Genomic DNA, 16,610 nt, shown 5'->3' with positions numbered 1-16,610 from the left:
GATTTGATACCTGGGGTGCAGGGATGCCACTGGTTTGAATTTGCCCTGGGCCACCTTGGCCTTGGCCACCACCTCCACGACCCTGACCACCGCGGCCACGACCCCCGCCACGTGGTAGATTCGATCCACCGCGCTGAGTTTGAGCTTGTTGGGCACCGCCAGCTTGGGGTATCTGAGATTGCGCGCCTTGTTGACCTGCTGCAGCACCGCCTCTTCCGCGACCACGGCCGGCAGCACCACCGCCGCCTCGAGGAATGCCAGATTGCTGCATGAGACCCCTGAGAGCGGTGGGACCGGTTCCGGCAGCGCCAACTGAAGGTTTGGCGGGAAGATTGGGGTTAGGTGTGGTAGGTCTGGATGTTGGTTGTGGTTGTTGCTGTTGAGGTGGATGAACTGTGGGTGAAGCCGTTTGGCCTTGGGCTTGCAGTGGTGTTGGCTGACCGAACACACCGCCCGCAGGCTGACGATGCTGCTGCTGCTGCTGCTGCTGGGCCGGCGACAAGGCAGAAGGCTGACCAAATGTAGAAACTGGTGGTGGTTGTTGTCCAGTGGGTGCGGGGCTCGGCTGCCCAAAAATGCCAGCTCCCTGTGGCGGCCGTTGTTGAGGAGTAGTACCCGCTGCTTGAGGAGCAGGCGTAGGTTGCCCGAACACTCCTCCGCCGATATGCGCAGGGGTTTGCGGCTGACTTGGTGGCTGTCCTGGAGGTTTCTGTTGCGCTGTCGCCGGGAGAGGTTTTGCGTTCTTGGCAATTTCCCATACCTCAATGACTGGTCTTTGAGGAGTCTCTGTAGCCGCTTTTTCCACAACTTCTATCTTGGCCAGTGCGCCTCTGGCCTTGCCTTCCGCCATGCTAATCTTTACGCTGTAGCGTTTCCCTTCCATGACAACAGCCTGCTCTTTGACCACCTCGAACTTCTTGCGAGTCTCCTCGATTTTCTCCTCGGCAATCTTTTCTTGCTCGGCCTTGACCCGGGTCATCAACGTCTCGCGCTCAATGTTCAGCTTGGCAGCGATATTTCTTGTAACGATTGCTTTGACGGTTCCATTATGGGCAATGAAGTCCTTGACTTCAGCTTCCGTAGGGCTCCAATTGGTAAATGATGGTTGGGGGTGCGACTCAGTCTTGACCTCCGCTTCTGGCGGAGCTGACGCTGCCTCTGCATTCGTCTCGCTACTCGTTTGGGCGGGAGCAGGCTCGGCAGATTGACCTTCCACAGACGATGCCTGCTTCAGTTGCTGGAAACGCACTTCTTCCTCCTTCTTGATACGTTCTAGCTCTTCCTGGTGCTGACTCTTGAGCGTTTCAATCTCCTGGCGGTGCTCTGCATTCAACTTCTCAATAGCCATATTGTGCTCAGATTCCAACGCCTTGCGATGTTGCTCCTTTCCTTCAGCAAGTTTCTTGGATAATTGGCCCCTCATGTTGTCGGCGCGCCTTTGAAATTGTTCTTCAGCCTGCGTTACGCGCTCTTGGTGCTGAGCGTCGAGTTCTGCGTGTATGGCTTGAACCTGCTCAGCAACCTGCTCCGCGACAGGTTTAGATCCATCCTCAGGCGCTGGCTGGTTAGCGATAGATGCGCTTATTGAGGCATTTGCTCGTAGATTCTCAACTTCCTGTTGTGCTTGTACAAGATCTTGTCTCAAAGTCTCAAGCTGTTGCAAAGTCTCAGCAGAATCTGTACTGGGTGCCGCTGCAGGCTGAGAGGCGTTCTGAAGTTCCGCCAACTTGCTGTTAACATCCTGAATGCTCTGCTGCAATTGACCCTATGTGCTGCATTAGAATCGAACCAATGTTTAAGAATCAAAGCGTTACTTACAACCTGCTCTTCCAGCTCCGCAACACGCGCTTGCGAAGCCGATAACTCTAGTTGCAACTGTGAGGAACGATTCGACTCTTCCGCTGCCCTAGTTTCCGCCGCGCTCACACGCTGCTCAAATTCAACTCTCTCCTCCTCTGAAAGTCCAGACCCCTCTTCATTAATCTGTCCCTCCTCTATATTATTTTGAGAGGGAGGAGGCTGAGTTGGAGCAGGAGCAGCTTCAGCTGGCACCTCAGTTGGCGCCTGAGTTGGTGCTGCCGTCTCTTCGTCGTTTGCGTTCGCAATTGCCTGCTCTCTGGCTGCCTGAGCGTTCTGTAGTTCGACTTGCACAGCGTTGAGCTGTTGTTCGAGTTCCTCTTTTGCTGCCTTCCATTGATTCTCCGCTTCCTCTCTCGCCGTTTTGAGCTGCTGTTCCAGATCCTCCTTCTCTTTCACCGCCGCCTGAGTCTCGGCACTCTTCTCATTGATACGGCCACTAAGCTCCCGAGAACGGGCCTTGAATTGCTCAATCATCTTTTCACGTCCAGCCTTCCAAGGAGCAATCGCTTCCTCCTGAGCCTTCCGAATCTCTTCCGGTATGCCATCAATGCGGGCTTGCAGAGGCTCTTTGGCGGCGTTGAGTTCATCGCGCTCTCTCTCCAAGTTTTCCAGCTTTTCTTTGAGCTCCTGCAATTCCTGAGGATCTACACGGTCATACTTTTGCAGGATATTTTGCGTTCGCTGTTGCCAGTGGTCACGGTCCTGCTGCAACAATTTCATCTCACCTTCCTTGGTTTCAGTCTCATCCTCGAGTTCACGGATCCTGGTTTGCAGAGGCTGGATCTGAGAAACCAGAGTTTCAACCTCCTTGGTCTTTTCAGCAAGCTGAGCCTGCGCCTGCCGTGCTTCATTCCGCAGGGTAATACTGCTTTCGCGGAAGACATTCAACTCGTTAATGGTCTCGATAAGCTTGTTATGACTAGAAGCGGTACGCTCCTGGTCAAGTTGAGTGCGACGCTCTTGGTCAAGTTTGAGACGAGTTTCGTCCAATTGAGACTGGGCATAGTCCAGTTGCTGGCGAAGTCTCTTTGCTTCTTGAACAGAAAGCTCGTACTGAACGTCAACAATCTCTTTCTCTCTTCTGAGGTATCGAATGACTTCCTGCAGATTTTCCAAACCAGAAGAGACTGTTTCAGATCCCTCATCCTCACCCGCAAAGGCAGTGCGGTTCTGCTGCAGAGAAGAGATTTGCTTGCTCACGTCTTCCAGCTGCTGGTGCAGCAACTTGTTCTGAGAAATGACATCTTCTCTTCTGTTGCGCAGCTCCGCCAACTCTCTCTCATAACGTTCCTTCACTTCTCCCCAGCTCTCCTCGTTCTGCGCCATCGAAGTCTTGGCCGCCTCAACTTCTGTCTTGAGCTCCGCAGTCTCAGTCTTGAGTTGATTGTATTCGCCGCGAACTTGGAGCAGAGCTTTGGCAGCTTCCGCATGTTTGACAAGCTCGTTTTCGTAATTTTGCTGGGCTTGCTGGGCAATTTGTGCCTGCGCTTTGAGATCCTGCTGATGGAAGTGAGAGGCGGCGGCGTGACGCTCATTTTGATCCTTGAGGCGTGCAATTTCGTCTTCCAAAATAGACTTTTGTTCATTAAGCTGACGGGCCTGGTCAGCCTGCTCTGACCGAATGTTTGAGAGTTGAGAATTGCTGTTTGCGAGTTCAGATGAGATATCTTCGATTCGCTGCTCAAAGTCACGAATCTTGGCATCCCTCTCAGCAACGACCTGATCCATCTCTTCACGGTATTGATCGTGTGTATCGTTGAGACTCTGAAGCTCCTCCTCGGAAGCCTGAGCAATGGCCTTGTATTGTTCAACCTGGGCCTTTGCGTTTTCAAGCTCACCACGAGCGAGTTCAAGATCGCGTTTGAGTTCGGAGACCTCGACAGCCAGCTCCTGTTCCTTGCTGATAGTGTCTTCTTGTTCTTCTTCCTCGCCCTCAGCGGGTGCAGCATTGGTTGGAGCGCGGGGAGTTGGTCTCGGCTGCAGTACCTCAACCTTTTCCTCCGCACTCTTGAGCTCAATGGTAAGCTCATCGACGCGTGCTTGGAGATGATCTCTAGCAGTCTTCGCAGCAACAAGCTCCTCTCTGATTGACCCAAGGCTGGCAACGAGATCATCGATCCGCTTCTGGCTTTGCTCTTTCTCAAAATCCCTTCGCAAAGCAGTCTTTCTACTCTCCTCTACCTCGTCATTGAGCTTCCTCTGGCTAGTCTGCAGCTCAGATTCCAGACCGTCTATCTTCTCTTGCAGTCGCCTTCTATTCTCCGACTCTGTCAGCTCCCGCTCATTCAGAACATTCTGAAGGTTCGTGTTCAATGCATTAAGTCGGCTTCTCTCGTTCATGGCGACCTCATTATCCTCCGTCATTCTCTTCTCAATCTTCTTCCATAACTCCTTTTCAGCCTTTAGGTTTGCAGCCTCGTTGCGCATGCTGTCCAAGAGGCCTTTCGTTTCGACAAGCTCTTCTGCAACTTGCTGTGTTCTAACGTCCTGCTTCGCTGCACTCTCAGCAAGGGACTGCGAACGCTTCTGCATCTCGGCGTTCTCATTTTGAAGCATTGCAAAATTGGCTTGGAGCATTTCGTAACGTTCTCGGGCCAAGGTAAGCTGGCTGTTGGCTTTGGTGGTCTCACCCTGCAGCTCACTTTTCTCTTTGCTGAGTCTGTCAATTTGATCTTTGAGAGCCTTAAGATCGGTTGTGGACTCTTGACGGTAGGAATCAAAGTGGCTTTGCATCTCCTTTAGAAGCTTGGAATAGTCGGCCATCTCCTGAGACCTGGGCGATTGTACACTCTGCGAAAAGCCAGCGCCGCGTATCGGCGTGGCAGGCGCGGCACCACCATCCACCACGGATTGACCAAACATCGACGTCAGATCGGACCCAGGAGGAATTTGGCCACGGTGAGCAAGCATGCGCCGGAACATATCACGCTCACGAATGTAGCTCTGAGATTGAGTGACCATGGATTTGAGCTCATCCTTGTACCGCTCTACCTTGTTCCGCAAGTTTTCTAACTCCTCTCGTTCACTTGCGGTAGCGGCTTCTGTCTTTTTAGAGCGTGCCTCTTCCGTCTCCACCTTTTCGCTCATTTCGCGAATGAGTCTCATGAGCGTTTCATTCCGTTCTTGCAGTTCACGGATGTTTTTGAATGTAGTCAAGTATTGGGTAATGAACCGATCGTTCTCAGACATTCCCTCCAGTGCTTCTTCGTCAATCTCGCCTCGAGCCAGCCGCTCCATCTCTGCTTGCTGAATGGCAGAGAGGTCCTCGAGACCTTCATCACGGGCGTGGACTTCGAGTAGGAGTATCTTGATCTGGGAGCTGAGGTCACGGAGCTGCTTTCGAAGAATGTCTCCTTCTCTTGTAAGGCCTTCAACTTGACTTTCCCATTTTCCAGACTCCCTTCTGGCTTGATCACGCTCTTTGCTGACTTCCTCTAAGAGGGAGGACATCTCGAGAATTTCCGATTCGAGGCGCTCATGGTCGACGCGCAACTCTTCCATCTCCGGCTGCTTAGACTCTAGGTCGCGGATCATCTCGTCAATAGTAGTGCTGAGCTTCTCATTTCTTCGTCTTTCAATGTCGAGTTCCGCCTTGGCATTAGAGTACTCGGTGTACATCTGAGTGAAGCTCAAATTGCCCTTCATGCGAGAAGTTGCCGGCGAAAACAGACCGATTGCGGATGCAGATCCGGGACGGGTAGGGCTGCTAGCCGCAATTCCGTTGGTGCCGCGCCGTGGTGTTGACGGTGCGGATGGTGCAGTGACGTTGACGTTGGCATTCGCATTGTTAAGATTCTGGAGATCCACCTCGAGCCTCTCTATCTGGACCTCAAGCTCCATCACTCGTCGCTCAGCTGCTTCCTTTTCGGAGCGCTCCGTTTCAATTTCTGCCCGTATGCGACCAACCTCTTCTGCGGTATCCTCCTTGGCCTGCTCCAGTTGGTTCTGAAGTTCCTGCATTCTCTCGCGAGCAGTCGTGGCCGAATTCTTCTGCAGCTCCGCCAGACGGTTGACGCTTTCCATCTCAACTCGGAATCCCTCTTCCGTTTTGGCCGCTTCCTCCTGCATTCGTTGAATCTTGGCAAGCGATTCATCCGCTTTCTGCCCGACTTCCTCAAGCCGCTTCCGCAAAGTGGTTTCGGTACGCTTGAGAGACTCAACGGTTGATGTCGCATCTTCATTCTGGCGTTGCAGCTCAGCGATCTGAGCGCCCTTCTCTTTCCGGTATTTGAGGTACTCGGCCGATTTGGTCTTTAGCTCGGTTTCGAACCATTCATTGTTCTTTCTCAAAAGCTCCACCTCCTGCTCTAGGTTTTGCTCACGAAACTTTGCACTTGTCGAGGCAGACCGAGCGGCTTGTAGGGACTGTTCGAGCTCTGAAATCTGTTTTCGAACTTCGAGTGTCTTTTGGTGTTGCGCAGACAGTTCTGCTGCTAATCGGTCATGGGAGGTTGTCTTGGCTTCGAGCAATGACAGTGTGTCCCGGTTCGATGACTCCAAGGATGTGATACGAGATTGAAGTGCCTGTACCTCGGAAACAGAAGAAGAAGCGGAGGACTTGAGAGTATCCAACTCTGACTGAAGTGCGGAACGAGCGTTTTCTATGCAGCAGTGATTAGCTATCTGCCCAGCAATTGTGCCTCTTGAAAATTCTAGACCCACCTTCTTCCTTCAGCTTTTCTCTCAACTCCGTCACCTCTTTCAACCCTTTCTCCACCGAAGCTTTCAGGCCGCGGTTCTTGGATTCACTAGATCGAACGGCATTTTCAAGCTCGACATCGACACGTAACTTCTCTGCGCGAACTTGTTCATGCTCCTGCGCTTTCTCTGCAACCTTCTGTAGGACCTCGCGGACAAGCTCGGCGGTTGGGGCATCGAGAACAGTCTGTAGCGTTTCCTGCGGAACGGAGCAATAGGCCGAGAGGTAAGGAACGTCGATTGTAGCTGCTGCCATGATGGCAAAAAGCTACTGAAGAAGGTAGATCACAAAGTGATGTGAAGAATGAAAAGCTTCTGTATCAAAACATCAAATGTAATTTGGGTTGTAAAAAGGATGCTGTGTTGAAGCTTTAAGTTTTGTATCGCGTCGTGCAGCATTCACGCGTGAAACTGATCATCGGAGTCCCACAGCCGCCGTGGAGACGTATTCACCTCGTGAAATCCAACTCAGCTACCACATTCTTCTAGAGGAGCTGAAAGGAAAGTGAGAGGTCGTGAACCTGTGAAAATTGAAAGTCGTTTAAATTGAATGAAAGCTTAAGCTCTCGTTTGCCGCAGACAAGGCGATTGTCGTCTCCGGCTGTGTTGCTGTTTTGGACGAACTGCATGAACGGTCTTAATGGTTTGCCATAGCAACATCAGCCTTGGCAGCAATCTACCCTATCATCGATCGTCACACATCGCATCCCCATTGTCGTTTCTTTATATTTCTCCATACCTGATCGTTTCTTTGCCGTCTGCCTCTCTCGCTGCTGCAGCTATCTTCAAACACTAATACGAAGCGATCGAAGGCTTTGAAGATTCAGCGAGGCGACGAGATCGTCGCTGGTCGACACTTGGCCGTTTGAAGCTCAAAACGTCTGCCTATCGCACGCCCTTCCTTTCACTCTTCTTCTCACTCTCTGCCTTTCAACAGAAAGCAGAGCCTATCAGGTCCTCTCCTTCTTCTTCTAATATTGATTATTCTTCATCCGGCTTCCCGTGCCGGATCTCAAAGCCACAATGTCCTACCTACAGAACCAACTCAAAGCATTCAAATCCGATCTGACCTCATCTTCGGCGAAGCTCTCTACAAAGCGCAGCGTCAATGCGCCGGCAACATCAACGCCGTCACCTTCCCCATCCGTTGTATCGGCGGCGAGTAAGAATGACCTCAAACGGAAACGGCCCGACGGGCCAGCAATAGTCTACTCGCAGCCGGCCGATACTGGCACAGGCAAACACATCATGACCCAAGTTACCTATGCAGTCGATTATCTGAAGTCAAAGGACAAGCCGCAAACGCTCAAAGACATATTCAGTTACTTGTCTCTGCAGCACGCTGAAGAATCAAACCGAAAAAGTATCGGAACGATTCTGAAAAACCATGAGAAAGTCGAGTACGACCGCAACGGAGCTAATGGGGAGGGGACCTTCCGTTTTAAGCCGATCCACAATATCCGGTCAAAAGACGAGCTGTTGCGGTTCTTGCAAACCCAACCTACAGCGCAGGGTCTCTCAGTGCGAGAGCTCAAGGATGGATGGCCAGGCGCGGTGGCGGCGATAGACCAGCTCGAGGATCAAGGGAGATTGTTGGTGATTCGTAATAAAAAGGACGCACAGGCGAAGATGGTCTGGGCAAATGATCCGTCATTGGCGCAAACTGTGGATAGAGAATTTCAGGACTTATGGCACAAGATCAAGTTGCCCACGACCCAGGCAGACCTCGCCGGAGAGCTCGAAAAAGCCGGTTTAACCCCCACGAGCAAAGCAGAAGTGATCAAGGTCAAACCAAAGAAGGAAGAAAAGAAGCGAAAGACGGCGAGAAAGGGTGGACGCACCACAAACACGCACATGTTGGGCGTTTTGCGGGATTATTCTCACTTGAAGAAGTGAAAATGTGCATTGCGGCCACAATTCCCTTTGAGACACAAAGTTTAAGGCAAAATTGTGTTAATCAACCTTTATCAATCTCAGCCAGGAAAGAGAGGACGAAGAGGCTGGAGCAGGAAGGGGTACCTGGAAATGGCCCTTATCCTGATAAGCTTCTTTTAACATATGTCTCTCTATTTCGTCGGTGAATCTTTCAAGAAATAGAAACAGTCGAAATACTGGTTCTCAGCTTCTGCTCTTCAGCTCAAATACTTATTATTTTGAGCAAATCGCGAAGTAACCTTGGCAAGATATTAGGTCAGGTAACCTACTCTCTTTTTATCGTCAGGCTGGGTCCAAAGAGAAGGATGAACTTCCACAGAAAATATCGTGCTGTCTTTTTTTTGGGCAGCTCCCACAAAAACAGGCTTACTGATAAAATATCACATAAACAGTGCATTTATATGACTTGCTATAAGGTATCTCTATATGTCGAACAGAATAATAATACACATTAAAAATGCCAAAAATGTCAATTATGAGAAAGCCTAATGCATACGTCCATTAATGACTAGGAAGTCACCTCTCGTGTGAAAGGAGAGAAGCCTAAACTTCCAAGACGAAATACAAACTCAAACTGCATGCTCTGATGATTTTGCAGGTCGCCCTTACACCGACAACGCCGTCCATGTTTTCTAGTTGGTGCAGATTGTATTCTCTTTGCCTGAGAACGAAAAGCAACAACGATTTACCACCTTTTCTCTGGGAGACTTGAGAAGACTCAGTCATCCTTCCGCACACCAAAGAAATAGTTTCCCCATTGTTCACTTCCCTGAACCTCTTTCCACCCTATGCCGGGAACATACACGACGCCCTGATTCTGAATGTTTCCCCAGCCAGGCTGTTTAGCGAACCACCCTCTGAGCTCGGGCTCATTGATATAGCGCTCCCACTCATGCGTACCGCGGGGGACAATACCGATTAAATCCTCCGCGACGAATTTCGTCGTGAACCAACTCGTCCACGTGCGCGCGATGGTGCTCATGATGATCCAGCCGCCGGGTTTGACAAAGGGCATGCATTTCTCGAGGAAGGGCGCAGGGTGCTCGATATGTTCGATGACTTCGAAGAGTGTAAGGATGTCAACACTGTATCAATGTAATTAGCCATTTGCTACGATAATAAACAAGGAGGAGAAGGCCTCGAATAATATCCAGAGAGGCATGAAATCATACATACCGCTCATCGTCTGTCTTTGGCACGGGCAGCTGCTCGATGCTGGTATTCAGGTACTTCAGCTTGCCCGAACGCTGTAACACAGGATCCTGAGAAAGATGTTGTTGCGCAACGGCCAAGACGGACGGGGTAGGATCAACGCCTGTCGCAGATAATGTGCTAGATAACCGCGCTGCGGACTCTGTGAAAATTCCACCGCCACAGCCAATGTCGAGATATTTAAGTTTGCGTGCCGAGGAATTCGATGCCGATGTAGGCTCAGAGCCTGCAGAAGAGGGCTCCGAAGTCGCCGAAGAAGCAGCAGAGGAAGCAGTAGGACCCGCCACGGATGCGGAAGCAGAGGCAGGAGTCTCGGGGTATGTAAAGGGAAGAGGGGCCGAGTCTAAGCAGGATTTGATAAAATCGTGCCGGAGAGGATTCATAAGATGCAATAGTCTAGATGGGCCATGAGGATCCCACCAGGTCGAGGCGAGGGCATTGAAATGTGCGACTTCGCGAGGGTCGACGGTTGTATAATTGCTTTCAGCTCCGTTCGGGGGCGCGGAGAAGCTGTGACTTCGGGGATTCGTTGTTGTATAGAATTTGGAGTTGCCCAAACTTTTCGTCGCGAATGAATTGTCCGGATTCAATATTCTTGCGGAGCTTGTCTTTCTTGAAGAGAGTGCGAATGAGCGCCGGGCACCAGACGGGCCATTGCACCATTTGCGGCCTCCGCGCAAGAGACATGGTACTTTTCTAGAACTCATTACGCTCAGCTCAATGGAAATGCCTCATAAAATTCAAGAAACTGTTAAATACAAGGGCTAAAGTGTGGTGCACTTGAGCTGTTTATTCTAGCAGTTTGAAGCTGGAGTAGGCCTGTGAAACGGAGATGCGCTTATGTAATTTTGATTGATAAGATATGTTAACGTTTATGATCTGTCATTTCCTCGGTCCAAATCTGATGTAAACAAGAATAGCGCACCGGAAAAATCATGATGCGGTGATGATGAACACAACAAAAGCATTGGACTGGGCTATAAAAACTGTAAGCTATTAGGAACTTAAAGCTAATAAGAAAGCGCCCTATTTGTCTAGAGATTAGAATTTCCAAAAGGAGCAAATTGCACTGAGCTGATCGTGGATGAGTTTCCCTAGGCGACCACATCATGAAATAAATTTAGTTCCTTCACTGGGGAAATGGGAGAGTAAAGCCTTCCCAGACCGGTGAAATGTTTGAAATGTTCTCCATATTATTTGCTTCATGATGTCTCTCATGCGATCTCATATCTTTGTCTCGGTTGTGGGCGGCGTTACATCCTCTTCCAATAACTCCCTCCAGGCGAATTTTTTTCGACGCTGGCGTATACTGGAATTTATTTAACATGGTTGATCTTTGGTGGTTGTTTCCGAATAATTTCGGAGTCTCGGTATTCATGTTAAAAAAGTTCTCAGGCCTCTCAGGTGAGGGCTCAGTGCTGCTCGTTGAAACAAAAAGCGAGGCCTCTTTTCGCTTTTTCTCATCCCGGAACGGCCGCTTCAACAGCGGAAGCTTCTTCGGAGAACTTGAAAATATTAAATCAGAGGTCTGAAGGATATCTTTTTCTTTGGCCATGCCACGCTGTGCTGGAGTATCAGCTCTTCTCTGTCGTTGCAAAATGTCCAACCCGATACGGGAATCCTCAATATCTGAAATATCATCGTCTTGCCACGGCGAAGATTGACCAGGCCTTTTATCGGCAGGCCGCAACGCTGACAGTTGCTGTGACACTTTATTATTGGCTAGGTCCTTAGGAGATGGGAATTCATCCATCCACAAGTCGCTGTCAAAAATATCGGAATCGTCCTGAAGCCTGGATGTTATACCAATTTTGTCACTGGGCTGAGACGGAACCTTCGGAAACACACTGGCGGGATCTTTTCTGTCCGCGATCAGCTTGCATATTGGAATATCTGACTGAATTTCTGCATGCATCCGCTCAAGTCTCTGTAGCTCCTTAGGTTTAGGGGGACTTCTGGCCTTGCCTCTTCGATGAATGTCGCCCGTCACCTGAAGACCCTCAAATCCGTTGTTCGAGTTTTCCGAAAGACGTTCCGAGAATTTTGTTCGTGGTGAGGCAAGTGATTCTTGTCCCTCATTCCGGCATTCTGATGCTGATTCCGGGGCTGTATGAATACCTGCGGCAGTGGGCACAGGGCCAATGTGGCGTCTCTTGGGGGGTTTAGGCGGCTTGTCAACACCCTCCCGACAACACATGTGCTTACATCTTTTTCCAGTCAGCATTCTATGAGGAAATGATTTTTTGAACTCTTACGTGGCTTTGTTTTTGCATTTATGGTTACAAGCCCATTTGCCATTGTCGAGTCGTTTCGGTTCCCAGCTTATTTCATCACCTACTGAATCCTTTGCTTGGCTATCAATGTACCTGTCACGCGTCATTTTATTTGCCTTTTGGGGGCTTGCATCTTCAAAATCATCAATATCCTTGAATTCCATGTCGTCCACTATGTTGTGTCAGTTGTCGCTGTTTTTGCTTAAGAGTTACGGAGCTTAGAATTCACCAACTGCTCGAAATTCATCATCACTTATCTCCAGGTCTTCGTATGCATCAGGACTCGTGATGTTGGCAGAATTGCGCCTTTTGTTTACTCTGTTTAAGAGATTTAGAGTCTTAGTACTGTTCTGCTGCAGTATCTCAATGCTTCTTTTTTGGGTCCCAGCGGCTGGTTCTGCCCGTTTGAGTGATTGTGAAAACATGGAAGCAGGCAGATCCAACTTAAGGTCTGCATAGCGCATGGTACCAGCTGATGACATCTTAGCAAGATGACAAGGAGCGTTTCTAGTCACTGACCAATTTCGTCGCACATCACATAACAAGTAATATACTGGTTTTGGTTTGCCAAAGTGACCGGGAAAGAAAAGCTCTGTGCATTTTGAAGCTTTCGAGCGCTTTAATAGTTAGCCTAGGCTTTAAACCAAGAGTGTACGAGAGTAAACCTGATCCTTCTGAAATCCAGGAGCTTGCCATCAGAAACCTCCGCCATGAAGCAAACAAAGACTGGCTTTCGATGAAACATGGTCGGGATCTTTTCGTTGATGAAACAAACCTCGGCCTTGATGTGGACATTTACCCCATCACTGCCTTTTATTTCCTGAGACCTTCAGCGAAATATTATCTCATGCATTGGAATCCGCGCTCACCTTTCCGGTCTTCTGAATTGACACGCTTAATTTCGGGAATGCCCGAACCTTTTCCAATACGTTGCGGCCCCATGGTGGATTTCGAGTCATGATCATCTCAATCTTGTGAGGCTCCGTAGCCTCCAGCGCTTCTATGCCCGTGATTCCGCCAGCAGCCAGCTTTCGTACACCCACTAGGCCGATTTGATCGAGCTGCTTAAGCTGAAGGGCGGAATTATCCCATGCTTTCGCGCCGAAACTTCTCGAAAGCTCCAAAGCATGCCGAGCCGCAACAGAATCCCCCAAACATAGTTGACAGTCTATGATACATCGAATCAACCGTTGTAGATGCAAGAACACGGTATTTTTCTCTTGAATGTATTGAATTTTGTGTTTTTGGAACTGATCTCCGCTAGGATAATCTACGGCTCCAAGCTCAGATTGGATGATCAGCGAGACTTTATGTGCAGGCAAGGCCAAGTCAACTTTGATGGGAAATTTGATTGAGGCATTTTTGTTGATTTCTTTATATAGAGATTTCTCTCCTGAGCGGAATCTAATCTCTCGATATTCATCGGCTTGCGCAATAACAGATAGCTGATCGTCAGTTATAGCTTGTGAATATGACCCAGAACTTACAATCTCTGACATTTTCGCCTTCTGCTGTAGCGAAAGGAATATTTTCATAGTCTTGAAGCTTATATAATACCGTGACATGGCATCTCCGAATTCAGTACACTTTAGCTTGACGCTTTTCTCTATAAGCTGATAATCTTGAAGTAGCTGAAGGTCCCGATCGCAAATCGTGCCAATTTTTTTGTCCACGTCTCGCTCGCCGGAATCATTTTCTATTTGATAGTGACCAGGATTTTTTTGTAGTCGAACATAGAGAAAAGTACCCGAGAGCCACTTTTTGGCGGACGGCAAGTCATGGAGAGTGCCAAGGCCGATTTCCGCGTTCTAATTTAGGGACATTAATCCCTAACGATTTACTTTTATTTTTTTTTAAAAAAAAAAAGAAAGAAAGAAAAAGAAAAAGAAAAAGTTCACTGACCAGGTGATCGATGAGGTTGCGGTGCAGACTGCTCCATAATTTATGTATCAGCCAGATTGATTATTCTTCTGGGACAGAGATGATGCAGTTTCACCAGCTTTCCAAAATCTCTTCTCCAGACATCATCTTTTCATACCGTACAACTTTCTCCTGTCGCGTCAATATTGCTGCGACTGCGCTGTCATCGTATTGGGGACTACGAATGAAGAATGAACTCAGTAGTTGTAGGTAACGGTGGTAATTTATATACGTACCGTCCGGCTCGCCCGATCATTTGCATGACTTCGAGATCAGAGTATTCCTGGCATGAGCTACCTTGCCAGCTGACCGTGTTCTTTATTATAACAAGATGGCATGGGAGATTTATGCCAACTGCTAGCGTTGACGTGCAGCATATCACGTATAATTGTCCACTCAAATACCCTTTCTCAATGAGCTGCCTGTCGAAGAGGTCAAGGCCCGCATGATGGAATGCAACACCTGCTGAGATACAAGCTGCAAGAGAGTTAGCAATAGAGATGTCGCGAGAGTATCCATTCCGGATATGAGAATTGACTCAGATACCTTGCAGATCCTGATTTTGCATCCGTAATGTGGAGCTCGGCGCAGGCCAGAGACGACTAGGGGCGGGAAGAGAGCTCCAGAGTTTTGCTAAGCTTTGCGCTGTGGACAATGCTGATTTCCTGGTTGAACAAAATATGATAATAGGCTTTTTGCATGCATGTTTTGATATCACATCAGGCAGTCTAAGATTCTTAGCAGCAGCCCTTCACCGCATCAATGTAACGTACCTTGTGTCACAAAATTTGTCAAAAGCGAAGTCATTCCCATTAGATGCAAACCCATACACAAACTTTTGTAGTTTGACTGGGCGAAAGCCCTCATCAAATTTTTCAACGTGAGCAGGTAGGTACTTTTCCGAGGAGTTTTTCCCAAGCCATGCTGCTATATCATCTGAATTTGGAACAGTGGCACTAAGGGCAACGAATCTGACCGGCGAATCAAGGGACTTCATACGAGATACCACAGCCTCCAGCGTTGCACCTCTCATCTCTTTAAGCATATGGACCTCGTCAACGAGAAATAACTTCACCATCCGCATTAATTTGGTATGATCTTTCCACCTTCTGGTCACGCTGTCCCATTTCTCAGGGGTAGTAATGATGATGCTAGCATGCTGTACACTCCAGAGCTGACCATGTTCCGTATCTCCGGTCAATAAAGCGCATTGAAGGTCTAATGGTGCAAATTTTGCTTGCCAATCGCGGAATCTCTCGGCACACAAGCACTTTGTAGGAGCTTGATAAACTACTTTGAAGTCCTGACCTTGACTAGCGGTAAGGAGCCTACAAATAGCAAGCTCCAGAACAGCAGTCTTTCCACTAGTAATTTTTAGTAAAGTCGTTACCACTCTATAATAGATTTGAATACCTTCCAGTCGGTGCAGATAATACCAAGTTGTCATCGGTTTTATAGGATGCATGGAAAGCTCTAGATTGCATGGCGTTGAACAAGGGGAAAGGGAAAACGGAACGAAATCGGTCTGGCAACTGATTCAGAGGAACAAGTGGAATCCCCTGCGCCATTGGAGGTGCGTGATTGAGCTGTAGCTGCTGAAGCAGTGGTCCGGGGACCTGGTTTCCCGTGGGCATCCCATCTCGATGGCGAAATTTGTCTCGGTTGCCGTTGCTCATATCTACAGAAGGCGCATCACGTCTTCTTTCTTTATCTCGCTGCGGAGAACTAAATCTGACTTGATGCAGCGAGAGGATGGGTGAGAGGCCCGCTTGAGGAGATGAATCGCGGAGTAACCCTGAGTGAGATTTAGTCTTGCAAATGAATTTTGGCAGGAAACCTTAAAAGAGTGATGCAAACAGTACCAGAACAGAAACTTGAATGATGCCGAGGGGGGTTCCCTGCTGAAATTAGATAATGCCAAGAAAAGCAAGTCTGCTTCCATTATGGATACCTTCACCACGTGAGATGGCGTTCTCATCCTCGCCATGAGTGTAGTGTGAACTTCCAACTTCAGCGGGATTCGAAAGCATGTCAATAACATCCATCTCAAGGCTATCAGATGGAAAGGAATCCCGCCAGTCATGGGTAGCCGTGCGGGTGCCAGACGGAGGAAATTTTGGATCTGATACATGTTGAGATTTTGCGAAATGATATTTAGAGGTAGTGCCATGCCAAACCTACATCCTTTCCCGACCTCATCTGGAACAACTCGGGGTTTGCTTATATACTCCTGTTCGAAAAAGTCCGAAGGAGGTACGTGTCGTCCGTCGAACTGGGCTCCATTATTCAGGTACGCTTTCGGAAAAGTATCCCCGGTCTGCAATGCAGGGTCAAGTTGACCATGTTGCAGGGCCACATGACTTTGTTCTCGGGAGTGAATGGCGTTGTTCTAAGATCATTACTTAGATATGCGAGCTCTAAATTCTGGATACTAACTTACTACATCAAATTGCCAGGGATCAGTCGATGAGCCTAATGATGGGGAAATTGAAGATATTAGTTGCCATCACTTCCTTAAAGACTTGTCAGGGACGCACGTTGGAAAATTGAACTGCTGCGATGGCCTTCATTGTTCCACAGGATGTCATGTCGGATATTCGCTGACTCAGTGTCGCATTCTAGCTGCCCGAAGAGTTCGTCTATATCAAAGGAATATCGAGAGCCAGTGTATTTATCCATATAGTCGGCCGATATGAGATGTAAACTGGCCTC

At 48.8% G+C, this 16,610-nt stretch overlaps 5 protein-coding genes across 5 annotated transcripts; 1 reads left to right on the top strand and 4 right to left on the bottom strand.

Annotated features, from left to right (window-relative positions):
* Window positions 1-7,581: 7,581 nt before the first annotated feature.
* On the top strand, window positions 7,582-8,454 carry L228DRAFT_236077 (transcription initiation factor TFIIE, beta subunit; the record flags this gene model as incomplete). The annotated part of the gene is made up of 1 exon (XM_018330789.1): window positions 7,582-8,454. The coding sequence occupies one exon, from the start codon at window positions 7,582-7,584 to the stop codon at window positions 8,452-8,454; it is 873 nt and encodes a 290-aa protein (XP_018190475.1).
* Window positions 8,455-8,921: 467 nt separating this feature from the next.
* Window positions 8,922-10,491, bottom strand: L228DRAFT_258419 (ubiquinone biosynthesis O-methyltransferase). The gene is made up of 2 exons (XM_018334082.1): window positions 9,670-10,491; window positions 8,922-9,578 (listed from the first exon to the last, which is right to left on the bottom strand). The coding sequence occupies exons 1-2, from the start codon at window positions 10,410-10,412 to the stop codon at window positions 9,212-9,214; spliced, it is 1,110 nt and encodes a 369-aa protein (XP_018190474.1). The 5' UTR covers window positions 10,413-10,491; the 3' UTR covers window positions 8,922-9,211.
* Window positions 10,492-10,538: 47 nt separating this feature from the next.
* L228DRAFT_58407 (hypothetical protein) lies at window positions 10,539-12,190 on the bottom strand. The gene is made up of 2 exons (XM_018336729.1): window positions 11,961-12,190; window positions 10,539-11,905 (listed from the first exon to the last, which is right to left on the bottom strand). Exons 1-2 carry the CDS (start codon window positions 11,976-11,978, stop codon window positions 10,835-10,837), a joined length of 1,089 nt encoding a protein of 362 aa, XP_018190473.1. The 5' UTR covers window positions 11,979-12,190; the 3' UTR covers window positions 10,539-10,834.
* L228DRAFT_243663 (hypothetical protein) lies at window positions 12,054-12,541 on the bottom strand. Its single transcript, XM_018331740.1, has 2 exons — window positions 12,498-12,541; window positions 12,054-12,450 (listed from the first exon to the last, which is right to left on the bottom strand). Exons 1-2 carry the CDS (start codon window positions 12,511-12,513, stop codon window positions 12,197-12,199), a joined length of 270 nt encoding a protein of 89 aa, XP_018190472.1. The 5' UTR covers window positions 12,514-12,541; the 3' UTR covers window positions 12,054-12,196.
* L228DRAFT_58378 (putative DEAD/DEAH box DNA helicase) lies at window positions 12,542-16,081 on the bottom strand. Its single transcript, XM_018336728.1, has 11 exons — window positions 15,850-16,081; window positions 15,761-15,796; window positions 15,312-15,693; window positions 14,672-15,262; window positions 14,445-14,626; window positions 14,135-14,375; window positions 13,975-14,076; window positions 13,881-13,908; window positions 13,466-13,786; window positions 12,848-13,423; window positions 12,542-12,798 (listed from the first exon to the last, which is right to left on the bottom strand). Exons 1-11 carry the CDS (start codon window positions 15,941-15,943, stop codon window positions 12,610-12,612), a joined length of 2,742 nt encoding a protein of 913 aa, XP_018190471.1. The 5' UTR covers window positions 15,944-16,081; the 3' UTR covers window positions 12,542-12,609.
* Window positions 16,082-16,610: the final 529 nt, after the last annotated feature.

This window comes from Xylona heveae, assembly GCF_001619985.1.
Source record: "Xylona heveae TC161 unplaced genomic scaffold L228scaffold_2, whole genome shotgun sequence".
Classification (NCBI taxonomy): domain Eukaryota; kingdom Fungi; phylum Ascomycota; class Xylonomycetes; order Xylonales; family Xylonaceae; genus Xylona; species Xylona heveae.
The sequence above is the reverse complement of the archived record's forward strand: the minus strand, read 5'-3'. Positions and strand labels throughout refer to the sequence as shown.